The 13,040-nt window shown below is 40.0% G+C and overlaps 3 protein-coding genes across 3 annotated transcripts in view; 1 reads left to right on the forward strand and 2 right to left on the reverse strand.

Moving 5' to 3' along the window:
* Window positions 1-13,040, reverse strand: part of LOC146523042 (butyrophilin subfamily 3 member A2-like) — a 107,818-nt gene that overhangs the window by 59,567 nt on the left and 35,211 nt on the right. The gene's annotated exons all lie outside the window — the stretch shown is intronic.
* LOC146523048 (uncharacterized) lies at window positions 1,060-10,480 on the forward strand. Its single transcript, XM_085154185.1, has 3 exons — window positions 1,060-1,437; window positions 7,454-7,748; window positions 8,425-10,480. Exons 1-3 carry the CDS (start codon window positions 1,258-1,260, stop codon window positions 8,823-8,825), a joined length of 876 nt encoding a protein of 291 aa, XP_085010311.1. The 5' UTR covers window positions 1,060-1,257; the 3' UTR covers window positions 8,826-10,480.
* On the reverse strand, window positions 4,998-7,143 carry LOC146523049 (uncharacterized). The gene is made up of 4 exons (XM_085154752.1): window positions 6,630-7,143; window positions 6,240-6,491; window positions 5,554-5,643; window positions 4,998-5,379 (listed from the first exon to the last, which is right to left on the reverse strand). The coding sequence occupies exons 1-4, from the start codon at window positions 6,757-6,759 to the stop codon at window positions 5,120-5,122; spliced, it is 732 nt and encodes a 243-aa protein (XP_085010878.1). The 5' UTR covers window positions 6,760-7,143; the 3' UTR covers window positions 4,998-5,119.

Below are 13,040 nucleotides of genomic sequence, written 5' to 3' on the forward strand. Positions count from 1 at the left end.
GCTATCTATAAAAAAATAAAATAAAACTGCAGAATTTGTATGATCTGAAGTATTTTTCAAATGTGCAGTGGGAATTGAACACATCAAAGTTCCATATTGTAGTTTGAAAAGTTAATTTTCTTCTGCAATATCAAAACACAACATGAATATTTTTATTCCTCATTTTAAACATAAACAGAACATAAAGAATTAATGGTGAACAGAGGAAAGAAACACAAGTGTCAGTCTGAATTTCACAATCTATCTTATACATTACTATTACTGAGAACTTAAAGAATTAAAAGAGTAGGCTGAATGATCAAAATCTAGAACTGATCAAACATAAATGAATAAAGAAATTCAAGAAATTGAACATATAGTAGGTTGCAGGGACATTTTTTATGCAATCACATGTGATTGAAATGGAACCCTATTGGGCCCCAGTCACTACAAAAACCACAGGAAGAGGAAATTCCTTCAAAAGAATATATCCTCATTTCAGTCTGATGCTCACACAGTCAGCAGCAAGACAACATGGAGGTCAGAATCTCCACCACCAGTGTCTGTGAGTACTGACCTTGTCTTTTGTAAAAAGTGTATCATGTATTCATTATGGATGTGTGTAACTGCTCACTAAAAATGCATAGGACTTATTGCTAATGATGGAAAAAAAACCCTGTTAAATATTAAAACTGTCATTCTCAATCTTTTCAGTGATGAATGTTCTGTTGCTGCTGGTTACAGTAGCTGAATTCAGTGATTCACAAATATATAGTAAGTCTTTAAATATTCATGTTGTTGTATTTCCAAGTGTGTGTGTATGGTATAGATTTAATAAATCTCATAAGAATATGAATTTTCTACTGCTGCAGTTACTTTTTTTCAGCTAAAAATAGAACTACAACATAACATAAACCTCTAAAACACTTGTGAAAAAGCTACACGCATACTATATATATATATATATATATATATATATATATATATATATATATATATATATATATATATATATATATATATATATATAATGTCATATATAATTATTTGAAAGCAGTCGAGCATTAGAGTGCTTAATGTGTATACATTTGTGGTTGTCTGAAAAACAGTTTTTTGAGACTATTTTGTTCTGTATTTGTTTGTGTATTTGTCTTTATTTGATTTTCTGTCTCAGGTTCGGGTTTTCCTGAAGTTGTTCCAAACAGGCAGCAGTTCTTTCAATCAGAATCTATCACTATCAGCTGTGAAGGGCTAAATGGGCTGACTGGATGGAGAGTGATGAAAAAGATAAATGGAGATGTTAGAACATGTGCCTCATCCTGGGAAACATCTACTGGGCCTTGCAAAATTATTAATGCATATCCAAAAACTGACAGTGGAGAATACTGGTGTGAAATGGGAGGAATACAAAAAAGCAACTCTGTCAATGTCACTGTAACTGGTATGTACATAGAAAAAATAAACTAAATTATAAGTTGACATACTTACGGTGTGTTCACACCGAACGCGATGGACGCGAACAAAAACGCCCCAAACGCCCCTAATTTGACGCGTGCACATTCGCGTCTCAACGCGTGTCCAAGAAAAATCCAACGCGCTTCAAAATATGATATTTTGACGCGCGTGAACCGGAAATGTGGGAGGGATGTGGGAGGAAGTTGTGCCAGACCGGTATCTTTGCAAGATGGCAGCTGTCGAGTTAGCGCTTGAAGAGAGAGTCTCCCTTCTGTATGTACTGTGGAGAGCAGAGCAGCGGCGTAAAAGACGCCCTCGCCGTACCTGGGTCCATCAGGTCCTCCAGAGGCGTGAGCAGTTTGGTGAGTTTCACCATTTGCTCCAGGAGCTGCGCCTGGATGACGGCCGATTTCAGCGATATCACCGTCTTTCACTCGGCCAGTTTGAGGACCTGCTTTCCCGCGTCGGTCCCAGAATCGCCCGCCTAGACACCAACTACAGGCGCTCAATCCCACCTGCAGAGCGCCTGTCCATCTGCCTGAGGTTAGTAAAAGTATTTAATACGGTAGTCCTTTATTGATACCTGTGCTAATATATGCTAAACTATCCATTTATACACTGCTAACGTGGATGTGCTATGCTAACAGTGAATGCTCGGTTTTTACTGAAAGCAAACTGTGGTACGGAGACGACTGTTTATAATATTTCTAGTGATACTCAGAAGGTCTCATCAAGTCCCGATTTAATTCGATTTATGCTGTTATCAGTGTTTGCAATGATAGCATGGCTGTGGTGTCATATCAATGTATGCGCTCGGTGTTTGCTGATATCAAACTGTAGCATTAGGACCACTGAGTTAACCTTTGTAGTGATACTCACTCCTTTTTATTTAGACCTGGTTTAATTCTGGGATAGTTGAATATTTGTATATAATCACCGCAGACTGTTTTAGATTATATCTAATATATATCATGTAATTATTCTTATAATTACAAAATGTTTTATGTAAGATTTATGTTTTGCAATTTGTAATTTTGTAATTTCAATAATGTATTTTGTAACTGCAGTACACATAATACTCATTTTAAACTATTTTGTCCAGGTTCCTTGCCACCGGGGACTCCTTCAGGACCATTGCGTTCAGTTTTCGAGTTGGTGTGTCCACTGTGAGCCAGATCATCCCCCAGGTAGCGATGGCCATCTGGGACTGTCTAGTGGACGATTTCATGGCTGTGCCTTCAACTGAAGACTGGCGGTCCATCGCAGAGGGATTCCAGGAACGCTGGAACTTCCCTCTCTGCTGTGGAGCTCTGGATGGGAAGCACGTCCAGACGAAGGCACCCCCCAACTCAGGATCCATGTTCCACAACTACAAGGGAACTTTTTCCATTGTTCTCCTTGCGGTTGTGGATGCAGAGCATCGCTTCCGCGTCATTGATGTTGGGGGGTACGGGAGGACCAGCGATGGTGGTATTCTGGCCAACTCCACCTTTGGTCAGGCTCTTCGGGCTGGGACTCTCCATCTGCCTCCTGACCAGCCTCTACCCGGTGGAGAACACCGTGGAGCCCAGCCCCATGTCTTTGTGGCTGATGAAGCGTTCCCGCTGCGGCGTGAGCTCATGAGGCCTTTCCCTGGACGCCTCCTCCCTTTAGAGAAGAGGATCTTTAACTATCGTCTTTCCAGGGCCAGGATGATAGTGGAGGGTGCCTTCGGTATCCTCTCCTCACAGTGGAGGTTGTATCGGCGCTCCATGGAGCTCCGTCCTGAAATTGCGGAGAAGTGTGTGAAGGCGACGTGTGTTCTCCACAATTTTCTGCGCTGTGTGGACGAGAGAGGGGCACCTGCTGTGAGGGGTGTGGCACCTGCTGTGGTGGAGCCGTTGCAAGGCCTGGGTCGTATGGCAGCAAACAACTCCTCCAGAGAGGCTGTCCTGGTGAGGGAGAAATTCATGGCCCACTTCTCGGCGGAGGGAGCTGTGTCTTGGCAGCCAAAGGAGTAGCCTGTTTGAAGTCCGAGTGACTTCCCCACAACGGCTCTTTTAAGAGCCACCCACAAACCTCTAAAGAGTGTTCCTGTCCTTTTAATTTTTTCTTAATAAATGGAGCTCTACTCCAAAATAAACTAACCTCTTTTTACTCTCTTAAGTAACTTGTCTTCACTATGTTCCTGTATACAGTGTGGTGCAAAAGTTTCAGCGATATCACCGTCTTTCACTCGGCCAGTTTGAGGACCTGCTTCCCCGGGTCGGTCCCAGAATCGCCCGCCTAGACACCAATTACAGGCGCTCAATCCCACCTGCAGAGCGCCTGTTCATCTGCCTGAGGTTAGTAAAAGTATTTAATACGGTAGTCCTTTATTGATACCTGTGCTAATACATGCTAAACTATCCATTTATACACTGCTAACATGGATGTGCTATGCTATCAGTGAATGCTCTCTGTGTTTACTGAAAGCAAACTGTGGTACGGAGACGACTGTTTATAATATTTCTAGTGATACTCAGAAGGTCTCATCAAGTCCCGATTTAATTCGATTTATGCTGTTATCAGTGTTTGCAATGATAGCATGGCTGTGGTGTCATATCAATGTATGCGCTCGGTGTTTGCTGATATCAAACTGTAGCATTAGGACCACTGAGTTAACCTTTGTAGTGATACTCACTCCTTTTTATTTAGACGGAGCGGAGAAGTGTGTGAAGGCAACTTGTGTTCTCCACAATTTTCTGCGCTGTGTGGACGAGAGAGGGGCACCTGCTGTGGTGGAGCCGTTGCAAGGCCTGGGTCGTATGGCAGCAAACAACTCCTCCAGAGAGGCTGTCCTGGTGAGGGAGAAATTCATGGCTCACTTCTCGGCGGAGGGAGCTGTGTCTTGGCAACCAAAGGAGTAGCCTGTTTGAAGTCCGAGTGACTTCCCCACAACGGCCACCCACAAACCTCTAAAGAGTGTTCCTGTCCTTTTAATTTTTTCTTAATAAATGGAGCTCTACTCCAAAATAAACGAACCTATTTTTACTCTCTTAAGTAACTTGTCTTCACTATGTTCCTATATACAGTGTGGTGCACAAGTTTGGGAAACCTTATTAATAGTCATTATTTTCCTGTATGAATCACTGTTACAATGAAAAATGTCACTTACATATATCATATAGGAGACACACACATTGATATACACTAAATATTTATTTCATTTCTCTTTTTTTGTGTTGCCAATTTATGCACCTGCTTGATTTAAACAGTTATTGCACACTTTCTGTAAACTGCATTTCACTTCTCAAATATCACTGTGTGTGTCTCCTATATGATATTTAACTGACTATTTTTATTGTGACAACCAATGATTTGTACAAGAAAATAATTACTTTTCACAATGTTGCCCAAACTTTTGCATCCCACTGTATTAGTATGTTTTGTCATTAGTATAATATGAAATAAATTCTACTTGTGTCAAGTCGGGTGCCAATATTTGCTGTGTAGTAGAACAGAGACTTTTTGTCATTATAAATGTTTATTTGAAAAAATATAAATTCATTAACAAAAACATTTATCATAAATATATAAAATTTAACTATTTACAGAGAGACAGGAATAAAAAGGACCCAGCTTGGAGTGGAAGAGCCTCAGGGAGAAGGAGGAGAAAAATAAGAACATTGTTTCTGCCCTGGAGAGTTGCTGCCTCATCAGAAAACTACTGATCATTAGGGTCCAATGTTTCCAAATTTAACACAGCTGTGCTGTTTTCAAAAACTAATTTATAAATTTGAAATTTCACGAATTCTCGTGTCTGAGGCGGCATGCTCTCCAGAGCAGGAACAAGGCCGAGGAGGAAATGTTCAGTTGGAGACGGGCGTGGCCTCTTTAGGGACTCCAGGATGGCCAGCTCCACCGCCGATGGACCGTCCTGGGACCCGTCCCTCGCCCGCCTTCGAGCTGTCCTCCTCTGTGGGCCTGTAAAACACAGCACAAAACAACACAAAGTAATGAGAAGGCTGCTACTAGATTTTCATTTTCAAAATTGAAAAAAAAAAACAGGATATAAACTGATTGGTTGTAGATATTTAGTAAAGGTGATCACAAGGGAATTCAAGCAAGTAAAAAGCTGTCAGTGCTTGATGTTCATACCTGTGGGTGCAGCAGCAGGAGTGGAGGGACCAGGGACTGGAGAGCCAGGAGAAGAGACAGCTGAGGACTCTGCTGCATGATTACTTGACTCTATGAAGACAATATTAAATGTTAATATTATTATTAATGTTAATATAGGTTGAAGACAATAGTCATAGAGAATATTATATTATTATATACTTATATACTTATTATTATATACAGTGGTCTCTCATTTATTGCAGCACATGAACAGTAGTCACAGTTCTCACAAGTTGATTCTCAAAGTGCAAACCTTTGTCGATTTTAAAACGTAAAAGTATTATGCTGCGCTTTTTCTCCGTCTGCGGCGCCACTTTTGTGCGCCTTTTTTGCTCCCGGTGCAGGTGTGTATTTCCGAATGAGGGTCATAGTTATGAGTGTTTTTGTGCTGTTTTTTTCTATTGGACGTGATGGTTATCAAAACCAAACATGATAAGTTTGGCAAGCGCAGGAGACACGACACGGAGGAGATTTGTCATTTGGGCTGCAGAATGCAATGCGCATCGTTGAAAGCTGTACGGTGCAATAAAAAAAATCAGCGAAAAGGCGAGGCAGTGACGGATGAACAGCGGGACTACTGTATACTGTTTATTAATAAACAAAATATGTTCCTGTATGACAACACGCATAAATTAACTGCCTACATTAACTCAATGTAAACATACCTTCTGACTGACACTCCCCTGCTGCCTCTTCGGGCTGTCCCTGGTCCTCGGGGGAGAAGTTCTCCACGGTCCGCACCATATTGCCGCTTGTCTCCCGCGGGGTGAGGAAGGGGTCCAGAAACCCCATGACCGCGAAGAACTTCCATCTTCTCCCCGATCCTGCTGCAGACCCACTCCTCTTCTCCTTCTCTGCCTTCTTCTCCTTATTATATGTGTCCCTGAGGCTCTTCCACTTTCTCCTGCAGATGTCCTCTGAATAAACGCATTATCTTGTTAGCGGAAAGGTATTTGTACATCAGTGGGAAAATAGCGGGACAGTAGGCGGGCTTGCTAGCTTTTGCGCGGGTTCATCGGGTCAGTCTGAAAATTAAAAAGAAGGAATGAACTTACCAGGTTGCCCGATCTCCTCACTTATGTGTCTCCAAGCTAGGTCCTTTTTATTCCTGTCTCGGTAAAAGTAGTAGCTAGCATCGTACAGCTCCGGGTGATTAGCCACGGCACTGATTAGCTTTTCCTCCATACTGAATGAAGAATGAAGGGCTTTGGCTGGATCTGCCCCTTTGACCTAGGTCAGAGCCACGTCACCAGGCCCCTGATTGGTTGTCGCGGCGCGATTTGACGCTGGAGTTCAGATTTTTCCAACTCGAGCGGTAGACGCGAAACGCGCGTATGCACAAAATGCAACACAAAAACTCACGCGCGTGGTTTTATTCGCGAGTCAAACGCGCCAGACGCGCTACACTGACGCGCGTTTCACGAGTTTTGGCGTTTTCGCGACGCAAATCTGCTTCCGAATTTTCGCGGGACCCGCAATCGCGCGTCATCGCGCTTTTCCATTGACTTTACATGTAAACCTGACGCTCTATTCGCGTCCATCGCGTTCGGTGTGAACACACCGTTAGTCCATCAACAGTTTAAAAAAAAAAAAACTCTGTTCAGTTTCAGTACATCACTTACAGTAATAGATAGTATCATATTTGGTACTGTAGTACTGTGGTAGTTTTTATAGCACACACACACACACACACACACACACACACACATGCGTGTGCATATATATATGTGTGTGTGTGTGTGTGTGTTTGCATTATATGTGCATTGTGTGCATATATATGTGCATTGTAATAAGCAGAAGACGCATATATTTGACACGGATGTCTACTTAAAAATTATGTGAGCTGTCATGACTGTTGACTATGACTCTTATGTAAAAGTGCCTTTTTACACAAAATAACTGCCATATTTTTTGCCATTTAGATTTAGAGAGTCATGTGATCCTGGAGATTCCTGTCCAACCTGTGATGCAGGGAGAAAATGTGACCTTGCATTGTAGAAAAAAGCATGCAAACTCCAGGTACACTGCAAAATTCTATAAAAATGGCATCTCCGTTGGGAGCAGCTCATCAGGAAACATAATGGCTCCCACTGTATCCAAATCTGATGAAGGACTTTACAAATGTAGCATTGCTGATGCTGGAGAATCACCAGAGAGCTGGCTTAGTGTTGAAGGTAAGATGCATCAACATTTTCTAGATAAATTAGAGACAAACTTTGTACCCAAACTGTATTTTAGACCTTCATGATAAAGTGTGTTAATGAAAAGCATCCTCCTGTGGTCTATGATGAACATACCTACTGTGCAAAGTGACGCCAGAGTGTTGCTTTTATGTGTCATCTTTGGACATCATATTTTGGTCTACTAAAGGGGTTGTTTGGTAACACCAGGTAACATCTTTTATGTCAACTAAACGTCTAGTGTTGACGTCCATTGGACCTCTGTCCACAGGCTATGTGTAGTCCAAATGTGGTCGTTGTGGACGTCTTTTCAACAACAAACTTAGACTCATTGTTAATGTGGTTTTTAATACAACTTCTTTAGTCCCATGTTTCCAGGGGGTGGAGGACATGTTTTCTATTGGCAACTGGTTAATTTTTATGAAGCTTTGTTTACACCTTTGTATGCAAGTCCAGTTATCATGGGCTGAAACATTTAAATAAAGTAATTGTAATAAAGTAATTGGAAAATAATCTGGAACAGTATGCCACCTTTTGAAAAAGGGCTAAATCATATTGGGCATACATAATTGTATTGAGTAGGATTTATTTTACTTTTTAAAATATTTAGAATAATTTACAACATAATTTTAATCATTTCTAATACACAGTGCAATCATCTTTCTGGCAGGACATCCTACAGTGCATTCCGTAGAGATCTACCTGGTGCTCTGCACAGGTTTCAGTGTTTTATTGGTGGTCATTCTGCTAATACTGGCAGGAGTGTTTCAACGTAATAAACATCAACAAACCATCAGAGGTCGTACAGAAGAAACTTCTTTGACACCAAGTATGCCGACAGTTGGCCCATCAAAACAATTTATTTTTATGACTTTTTATTTTATAACAATAAACATTCTTTTTTCCTGTTTATTTTGTCTTTTTCATAAGCAGGTGCTCACAATTCTATTGCCTCCTTCCAGCCTCCCTCTTCTGCACAAACAGGTCAGGAAGGCAAACATCTGTTTAAGAAAAAAAAAAACTGAACTTCAAATCTACATGATCATGGAAATTAGAAACACAGTCCTTTAGTAAATCCTTTAGTAAACTACAGGACGTGGCCCTGATATGGTATTGTTCGGTCTTTGATTTTAGTCCCTCGGTAGGTTGTCACTGTTAATTTTGACAGGAAATTTTCATTTAGTTTTAGTACATGTATTTTGTCTTGTGGATAAAATGTATGTATGTTTAGTTTTTTGTCAAAATTCATTGAATTTTACTCTTGTCTCATTTGACTTCATATGAGAAGATTATAACAGACTTTTGAGTAAAATTGTTGAATAAAATATGATTTTGTTTTAGTCACAATTTAGGCAACTAAAATCATAATTTAAGTTGACTAAATAGCATAACACTTTAGGAGACTAAAAAATGATTCAGTTGACTGAAAAATAAAGTATTTTTACCCATGACAGTTTCTCCAGACAATTTACAAAGCATATTTTTTATCTTGACATAAAATGTGAAATGTGTCTATATATCTACTCTTATCATTTTGTTACATTATCATGAAACAGGGACCATGATAGCTAGTTTTACCTCCCCCTCTGCAAAAAAAGAGAAAAAAAAGGGGGTACCGTTTTATAATCTTACTTCGCAAGCAAGATTGGTCAATTAAATTAACACTAGTTGTTATTAGGCAATATGATGATGTCAAAATATACCATGTTTAATAACATTTTTTTGTTATAATTTGCATGTTACTGTTATGGAAAGAAATATGTTGTGCTTTCTTATGGTAGAAGCATAAATGCTACAAATGGGTCACTTTAGCCCACTGGTTGCGAGGCAATATGATGACAACATAATAATTGATATACAGTCCAGATCAAAAGTTTATGACCACTTGAAAAATGCCAAAAAATCATGGTTGGATCTTAACTAGGTTCCAAGTAAAGCTTCAACATCCAACAAGAAGAAATGGGAGTGAGACATGTTTTGAGCCGGCACCTTCATTCATTCATAAGATAGTGCTGTTTTACAGCTGATCAAAAGCTTAGGACCACACCTCCAAAAGAACCTGTAAACCCCCTCAAAACAGAAATCAAAGTTCCAAACATGAACTCAATAATGAGTAGCTCCACCATTATTGTTGATCACTTCAAAGATTCGTTGTGGCATGCTTGATGCAAGCGTTTCCATGAGGTGAGTGGGAACATTTCTCCAAGTGGTGAAGACGGTCATCTACTGTCTGGAACTGTTGTCCATTTTTGTAACTGTAGTCCATTTTTTGTAAATTTCCCTTGCCATTCATCCCCAAAGGTTCTCAGTTGAATTTAGATCAATGGAACATGCACAATAGTTCTAAAGAGTGAAGCTATTATTGGAAGAAGTCCCTTGTCCTGTGGGCATTGTGTACTGTAGTGTTGGCGTGTTGAAAAACCCAGTCGTTACCACACAAACAAGGGCCCTCAGTTATTAGGGATGCTTTTTGCAACATCTGGACATAGCCACTGGCCGTTTGATGCCCCTTTCACCTCCTGAAGCTCCATTGTGGCACCCCCTCCACTGTGGTGCATAAAAAAAACCCATCTCAATTATAAATTTTAAAGGCATGTGGTCCTAATCTTTTGATCAGCTGTAAAACAGACTGTTTAAGTTTAAGCAATGTTTATAAATTGGAAGCTCAAAATTTTTTGTTAAGTTTGTTTATTTTAGTGAGATTCAATTTTTAAAAAAAATCAGCCTTTTCAACCAAAAAACAACAAAAAGTTTTAACCATCACTCCTGTTTTGGTATTTCTCTTTGATTTTACTGTCTGCACTTTGACATTGTTATCATATAGAAAGAGTGTCTAGAATCAGAGTTGTTGTTGTTGTTGTTGTTGTTTTTTTAAAATTTTAACTAAAAAATGTCTGCCCATATCATATTCGTTTAAGGTCTTGACTTGCCTCTATATTTCAGTGCCTGCAGTGAGCATAGCTGAAGAAAACAACGAGAATTATTCCTTCATCACAAAACCAAGAATGTCGAAAGGTAATTTGCCTAAACTGAAAACATTGAAGTTATAATACCCTTAATTGCTTAGATGTGTAGGGGAAGTGTCATGGTTCAGGAGTTTTTGACTTCTGAGTTTGGTGACTTGTGTTTTATTATGTTTTAGTTTATTTATTTAGTCTAGGCTTTATTTGGCTCTATGTTTTGAGACCTGTTTCCCTGTTTAGTTCTTGTATGTTTAGGTTCCTCCCATGTTTGTGTCTCCTCAATATGTTGTTTATGTTGTTGTGTCTTCATCGTGTGAGTCTGTTGTCCGTGTTTAGGTCTCCATTGCCCTTTATGTCTCATGATGTCTTTATCTCCCTTTTTGTCCCTTTCTCCTGCTCTCTCCCTTTGTGTCTCGTCTCTTCTTCTTGTTTACATCTCTCCCTGTCTCATTTCATGTCTCCCCTATCTGTCATGTGTTCCCCCCCCAGCCTGTCATGCCCCCTGTATGTGTTCCATAGTTAAGTCAGTGTCTCATCTCTCATTTCCCTGTTCCCATATCCCATCCATGAGTCTTAGTTTTTGTGTTTCCTGTTTTACTTTGAAAGTCAGGCGATCGTGGCTCAAGAGTTGGGCGTTTGCCTTGTAATCAGGAGGTTGCCGGTTCGAGCCCCGGCTTGGACAGTCTCGGCCGTTGTGTCCTTGGGCAAGACACTTCACCCGTTGCCTACTGGTGGTGGTCAGAGGGCCCAGTGGCGCCAGTGTCCGGCAGCCTCGCCTCTGTCAGTACGCCCCAGGGTGGCTGTGGCTACAATGTAGCTGCCATCACCAGTGTGTGAATGGGTGGATGACTGGATATGTAAAGCGCTTTGGGGTCCTTAGAGACTAGTAAAGCGCTATATAAATACAGGCCATTTACCATTTACCATGTCTATTTTAGGTTATTATTTAGCTTCATCTTGGTTTGCCTTTCCCCATTGTTTTGTAGTTTGCCAGCAGCCATAATAAATGCCTCACTCTTTGTGAAGAATCCTTTTTTTGCCTTTGGTTGTCTGCATTACTCTCCCCTACACATGATCTAACAGCATAGATTGTGACAGGAAGAAAAACATGTCACCATATAAAAAGTAACATCGCTCTGAAGACCATACATAACTTAAGTGTCCCAGTCAGAAATGAGTGAGAACAATTTACATTTTAAATGTAATGAAAAGAAAAATCACTCTTATGATGTTTTGTTGTTATATGCCTGCAGAGGACAATGCACTTGAATCAGTCCAGGTGATGTATGCTATGGTCGGGAAACCCAGCGATGTGAAAGGTAATTTAAACTAAAAGTAGACTATTTAATCCTTAATGCTCACCCCATATTTTGGGAACAATTTAGGGTTGTAGCAGGACTGGAGCCTCTGCCCATTATCACTGAGCAAATGGCCAGGCCAAATACATCTTGGACAAGATGGATATATAATCTGACAGTAATGTTATATTCTTGGTTTTTAAATTATATATATTTTTAAACACAGCATGCACGTGTTTCATGCTGTTGATATTTTCAGCTTTGTTGAAAGCTGAAAATAACACGAGAAACCCACAGGCAAAAATGTGTTGATGAGTCTCCTCGGTCTATCGTGCAGCAGCCAGATAAGACTGTTTTAAAAAATAACTGTTTTGAAATTTATTGTGCCTCCAAACAGAGATGGCAGTAGTGAGCTGGTTGGAGACCCACAACTGACTGGCATGGATCTGGATAACTTTTACTGCACAGTACAAGACTAAAAATAAAGGGAATGCTGGTCTTCAGTGTGCATTTTATTTTCTTTGTTAATGCCATCTGTATCAAGAAATCTAGAAAAAGTGACATATGTTTATATATATTTATATAAAATACAATGAAACATTCTTGTGGTTCAAAACACATTTAATTAGTTAACTTCTAGTTAATTTCTAATTTGTGAAAAGATGGCAGTTTATATCAAATTGCAAATATCTCAACCTGCATGTTTAAAAAAAATATTGTCTCTGTTCTTATTCTGAGAGTGAAAACTTCAGCCACCTCATATTATCATGTCTATTTAAACAGGGAGCAGTGTGTTAATAAATATTATTAGTGAAGCCCAGGTCTATTTGCTCTGCCTAATTGTAGACATGAGTACACTGTTGCAGTTTTTGAACATGCTCACTGTGGCTTCTGTGGCAAGACAGTGTGACAAATGCTATGTTAATGTAATGTGAGCCATCAACAGAATATCCTTTTATGGTAAAGATGGTGGTACTGTGAACACAAGGTGAATCTTATGTAAAATTATGAAGATGGGGGAATAA

The sequence above is a fragment of the Neolamprologus multifasciatus genome, chromosome 3 (genome assembly GCF_963576455.1).
Source record: "Neolamprologus multifasciatus chromosome 3, fNeoMul1.2, whole genome shotgun sequence".
Classification (NCBI taxonomy): Eukaryota; Metazoa; Chordata; class Actinopteri; order Cichliformes; family Cichlidae; genus Neolamprologus; species Neolamprologus multifasciatus.